This window comes from Corvus brachyrhynchos, unplaced genomic scaffold (genome assembly GCF_000691975.1).
Source record: "Corvus brachyrhynchos isolate BGI_N302 unplaced genomic scaffold, ASM69197v1 scaffold595, whole genome shotgun sequence".
NCBI lineage: Eukaryota > Metazoa > Chordata > Aves > Passeriformes > Corvidae > Corvus > Corvus brachyrhynchos.
In genome coordinates, this window is record NW_008238373.1 from 1,282,064 (window position 1) to 1,288,063 (window position 6,000).

General features: G+C 35.8%; 1 protein-coding gene across 11 annotated transcripts in view; it reads right to left on the reverse strand.

Moving 5' to 3' along the window:
* The window catches only part of WDR64 (WD repeat domain 64), a 71,777-nt gene that overhangs the window by 15,488 nt on the left and 50,289 nt on the right, over nt 1–6,000 (reverse strand). For all 11 annotated transcript variants that reach the window (XR_001862575.1, XM_017736367.1, XM_017736365.1 and 8 more), the window contains 4 exons: nt 5,208–5,331; nt 3,746–3,915; nt 1,835–2,011; nt 735–865 (listed from right to left, as the gene is read on the reverse strand). Coding sequence is in view for 10 of the 11 variants with exons in the window: in XM_017736367.1 (XP_017591856.1) it covers nt 735–865; nt 1,835–2,011; nt 3,746–3,915; nt 5,208–5,331 (602 nt within the window). In the remaining variant the exon portion in view is untranslated. The remainder of the gene's footprint in view (nt 1–734; nt 866–1,834; nt 2,012–3,745; nt 3,916–5,207; nt 5,332–6,000) is intronic.

Consider the following 6,000-nt stretch of genomic DNA (forward strand, 5'->3'; position numbering starts at 1 on the left):
CCAATTTTACACATGAAGGATGAAGTGAAACTCTTGGGTAGGATAGTTAAATATTGACTTTGTATGGGCTTAAAAGGTGTGTATTCCTTCACTAACACAGGAGCACTGCCATGCTGCTCCACTCAGTCTAACCAGACCTATTACCATTGTTCAGCTTACTGATGTAGCAGCTTATTGGGCATAAGAATATCTGGAACTACCCTATGCTCACTCTTTGTCACTTTCTCTGAAAGATCTTTACTCTCAAACCTCCAAAATCACATCAGTTTTCTCCTCATTGAATGTGACTTCTAGTCTTCTGAGTATGGACGGTGATAGAGATACTGATAATGTAGAACATCTGCCATTATCGTCTGAAGTAGAATTATTTCCAAATGTCAACCCAAACACAAAACTTCCAAAATACGGATGTTTCTACAGCTCAGTAGCAGCCTCTAGTCAATGACTAGAGTGATTTATATAGGGAGAGTTTCCTTCAGTGGCAGTGCTGAGTTATGTTAAAACACTATTTTTAATTACATCATCCCTTCCCCAAATGACTCTCTTGATCACTTCTCCTACCTGCAATGTCAGGACTAGCTAGCAAAGTAATTTGAAGTGGGAGAAAGGAGGGCCCAGATAAATCACTACTTTAATTCCTGCTTGTAAATCACACTTTATATTTGGTCATATTGTAATTTCCAGTATGCCATTTGAAAAGGTTGGAGATCAAAAGGCATGAAAGCAATACTTACAGGCATTTCACAGAGGCAGATTCAAAATCCCACAAATTTATTTCACCATTTGTACTTCCTGTAGCTATCAATCTGCATCCTTCTACTTTTAAAACATCAAAACATTTAATTTCCACAGAAGATATAAAAGTCTACAAAGAAGATTAAAAGAAGAATTTGAGTAGGAGCATGAGTAGAACACTACAGACAGTGAAATGTTTTAACTGTTAATCTAACAAAATACCTAAACTGACAGTGTCTACAACAACTGCATATTGGATGCTATTTTAATACTATTGTATTTGAGCTAGATAGAAGCACCAGAGGGAATCAGGAAGTGATAGTATTGGGAGACTCCCTGCTGCAGAGGACAGGGGCCTCCAACCTGACCTGCTGTTTACAGCACAGTTGCAATTTTAGCATGTGAAAATAGGTGTAAGGGCTGAAGATTAATCAAAAGTAGGTATCTGTGGAGATACTCTAATCAAGTTCAAGGAAGAAGTCACTGAACAGAGATTTAATGACCTTTCCATGAACATCATCCACATCTGTTACAAAGCTAGTGAAATTTTACAAGACAGGACTTAATTCTTGTGGACTATTCAAGTTAAAATGAAATATAAATTGAAACGTAAATTTGACATTTTATTTTACCAAAGCAATAAGAAGAGAAAACGGAATCACTCTGATACTCAGCTTGATCCTTATGTGATGCTATTACTAAAGGTCAGCCTAGCTATAGCAAGAAAGACATCTCATTTCTGGAAGTGTCTGTATGAGAACCTCAGCTTACTATATTGTACAGGAATGTGAAGTGTATGTTCAGAGCAACTCCTTAATTATGGTGATAATCATGCAATGGAATTTTAGGAAGATTTAGCCCTTAGAAACAGTCATTTCTTACACAATTTATTCTGTGTATTTATTTCAGTGTACTGAAAAGATTGGAATCACAGAATCATAGAACGTGTAAGGTTGGAAGGGACCACAGTGGGGAATAATTATTTGGTTCTTGTCCTGTTGCTAAAACATGAAATCCTTGAAGGCACAGTAAACACTTTACTTTCCAATCTTCTGTAAATGGTGTCATGAATGATATGAAACTTTGAAGTGTTTCTCACCTCTGTATCATTTTTCAAAGAACTGGTGTTACATAGAAGCCGAATCTCTGGAAAAAAATCTTGTGTTTTTAAGGAGCCGGGCTTCAGTGACAGATATACAACTGGATTCCTTCGTGGAAATGGCACTACCTCAGGAAGCACCCATGTGACATACAGATCTGTTTGAGCTGAGTCACCCTATTAAAATAACAGACTTAATGAAAGAGGAAGGAAAAGGATTTCTCTGTTCATAAAGAATTACAGCAAGTGTGTACCAAAAGCTTGTTTTCTGTGACAAATTACAAAAACTGCTACAAGTATTAACTAACATATGCCTAAACTGCAAATTGAAGCTTCATCCAGACATATTCCAGCTCACCTTAAATTACCTGCTGTTATATTAGAAGCTGTGCAGCTGTGCAGAGCTATTGATTTTACTCAGTTTAACTACCTCCTTAAAGTAAGTTGTCTCTTTAGTTATAGCTGCTTATTTCATTAACATTGTTACTCTCCATTTAATATCTACCAAAACATCCAGCAAAAGTGATGGCTGTTCCAGTTGTGTGAGAAAAAGCTACAACTCAGCTATAGCCTTGAGTCACTGATTCCTCCCCATCATGCCTAGAGGCAACTGGGAGTTACTTTGATGTTTTTCCAACTATAACAAATTCACTCTAGTATCTAGTTCCTGCTTTAACATTGGTATTTCTGTCCATTTTGAAGAGTGTTACTGAAATCAGCTCCTTAGGTTTGCTACTGTTTTTATAGATGTCTTGAGCTGCAGAATGAAAAGATTTTAGTAAATCTTATGCTACTGAGTTTTTCAAACAAGAAATATCTTTAGGGAAGGACTAAAAATTGAGAGATATGTAGTAGACTCCTGCAAAGGATGAACTGCTTAAACTCCAGTTTGCCTTGCTAACTACTGTATTTAGAGCCTTTAAAAACCCAATAATAAAAACAACCTGTATTTCTCATTATCACAGAAATACTTGTGGAAAAATGTTCTTCAAGTATGTGAAACAGTATTAATGTACTTAGATTCATAAAGACTTGGAGGAGATTCAACTCCTCACCAACTTGTTTGTCAAGGGATACATTTACATCATTTACAGTTAATGGATTATTTAACAATTTCAGTAATAACACGGAGGAGCAAGTGGTGTGATGTAGTGTTTCAAAAAAGTCTGAATAAGAAAAGCAAACCCTATATAAAGCAGATTTTCACTAGCAGAAGGCTCAAAAGAAAAAATTATTTACTGAGATGAGAGCCTGTATATTTGGTTTTTTCCTAATATATCATCTGTCTAAAGCCACATTTTCTGCCTTGCACATAGTGGCTTTAAAGTTTCAGAAGAGTTTTGTTCCAAGTTAAACATTCCAATTTGAGGAACATGGTTTGCCTGAGAAATTAAGCCATAATTATTGTTATCTCTAAATGCATCCTTTTAGTTTTAGCTGAAGGGAACACAGAGTAGATGCTCAAAATTAAGCCAAGCGAGTCAATCTGATTTATTACTGCCTTGTTTCTTTGTATCAGTTCCTAAGAAGCCACTGTCTTAATCTATTAATTTTAAAGAAAAAGAAATAATCTTTTCACCAAAATATTATCTTTAGAAGCTCTTTAAGTAGACTAAACTCCATCTGTAGTAACAACACCAATATTTTAAAGCTGTTACCATACTGAAACCTCAATTGCAAATGAAAAAGCAAACTCAAGGAAAAAATTATGAGAATGCTGAAAACCAGCAATATACTACTAAACATTTTAACACTAGGCAGAAAGCTAATTTGATTGCATCAAAAAAGTAGATTGTTCCTTGACAGTTTCTGAAAGTTTATCTACTAATTAATAAAAAATCCTATTTTACCTTAAAAATGAGGGGCTACCAAATGAAATTAGGGGAGAAAAAAGAAGCATATTTGAAAAACCTGAATGATTTTCATCTTCCCTCTCTGCTCCAAAACAACAATTGCATGTTGACCCTCATCAGCCTTCAGATATACTATCTTCAGCACACGATGCTTGTCTTTGCTGTGTTGTGCTAAAGGCAAGGCTTTAACTTCTTGCCCACTTTCAAACTCCCAAATTTTCACTGTTCCTACACAGGGATGACAAAAATGTAGAAAAGGGAATTAACTTTTAGCAATAACCTGTACTGCAAATTCAGAAGCTTAAATAGGCTCAAACAGGAAAAGGAGAAAAAAGAGAAAATCCAATTTGAGGTCACTGGTCTTTCAAAATTTTTAACAGTATGTGTGTTTCTCAGTAAAGCAGCTGTAGGGACAAAAAACTTACCAGAAAACATCACTACCCTCTCAATTTTTCCATCTTTTTTCCCATGTCTATTTTTTTGTGGAGTCCGGGATAAAAGACCTCTGCTTATCTTACTTCTTACAGTTTCTGAGTAACATTAGCAGAGAGCAGTCAGAGTGTGGGCTATCTGGCAGAAGACTTTGGGTTCTGAACGACAGCAATGAGAGGGGGGACCTGATTGCTGGATTTGTCCCAGAGAGCTGGTGGTGAGAAGCAGTGACGGAATTTTCTTCAGTAAAGCAATTAATTATATGTGACTTGTATTTTGTAAGACTTGACAACATTCACCTTCTGTTGTGCTCTTAAGATCCATAAGGGGTGCAGTCTCTGCTCCCAAGTAGAAGCAAGAAATATTAGCCAGTATGCTGTGTGGAAAAAGCCATCATCTCCTCTTCAAGTGAGGCAGCTTTCATATATTTTACCTATTTTAAAAATTCAGGTGTGTACTTTTGAGAATTTTAATGTGAGAAGAATTATTCTTTCATGTTGACAGATTATAAAATTATAACAGCTTCCTGCACAATTCAATGTGCACTTGTGTACTGGAGAAATCTTGTAACATTACCTAAAACTCATACACCCTGAGTAACAGACATGAAAAATACAGGTAACATATCTATATATCTATATCTATATCTATATCTATATCTATGTATCTTCTAGTGTTCAATGACTGCAGACACTGTAAAATTGAGCTTAGAGACTAGAAAATTTTAAAACTACCATTCTTCCTCTGCAGCCATTTAGTTATAGATCTAAGTTCCTAAGTCTTACGAGGAAACAACTTTTTAGACCAAGAGCTTTGAAGACAGTCTTTCAAAGAGTAACAGGCTAAAAAAGAACCAGAGCCCAAGCAGCCAAAAATCACCCTTCTGTGAACCAACTATCAAACAGAACCTAGACAAGACACACACCCCCACTTCTACAGACTGACAGCTGTGCAATCAAAATTAATTCTGTCACTGAGACAGTCAAGGCAAAGAGTTCTGTCTGCTAATGTAATATGTAGTTTTTTTAAAAAAGGTAATAAAAAGTAGTAAAGGTAAAAAAAAGGTAGTAATTATTTAATTGCTTTACCATCACATGCCCCAGTAGCAAGATAAACCCCATTTATTTCAATAGCTGCACAGGTCACTTCAGTATTCAGCCCATGTGCATCTTCTATTTGATATATTTGAGATCCTGTTTCTAGGTCCCAGACCTGAAAAAATAATATGAGAGTTATTTTCAACACATCCTCTAAAACTAGTCACATGTGTTCTACTGTAATAGGAGAAATTACTGCCAATAGCAATTTTTTTTACTGAAACACCAGTGTATTTTCCCTGAAAATGTCCCTCTCTCTAGGGAAGCCATCCAGGCAAGGGGAAGCTCTATTTCTTATGTATGCTGTGATAAGACCCGTGTTAAGTCAGAGAGACTGACATTAAATATAAAGAGTTTTTACAGTGCAAAAACAAAGAAATCTAACTAGAAAGAATTGTTTCAGTTATAGTTTCTGTGCAGAATATAGAAATGAGGCTTTTCATACACATTTGGTCCAAAAATGTAGAAACAACTATCTCTGATCATTATTGAATCCTTTTAGAAATTTAAGCAACACCTTATAATGAAATACCAGTACAAAATTTGGTCACTGTAGTGGGATAGCTCAGATTCAACTGGATTTATGAAGTAGCCACTGATTTAATATCCACTGTCTGGAATCTGATTTCCTGCAGCACCAAGTGCCCCAAATTATCTTGTAATTGTAATGGTGTCGTAGCCATTGTGCTCTAAGGAAGGCAGGGTTTACAGTGAGAAATAACATCTTTACAGGGAGTATAAACTGAAAAAACCATTACACAAACAAGCCTTTCTCCACAGGAAT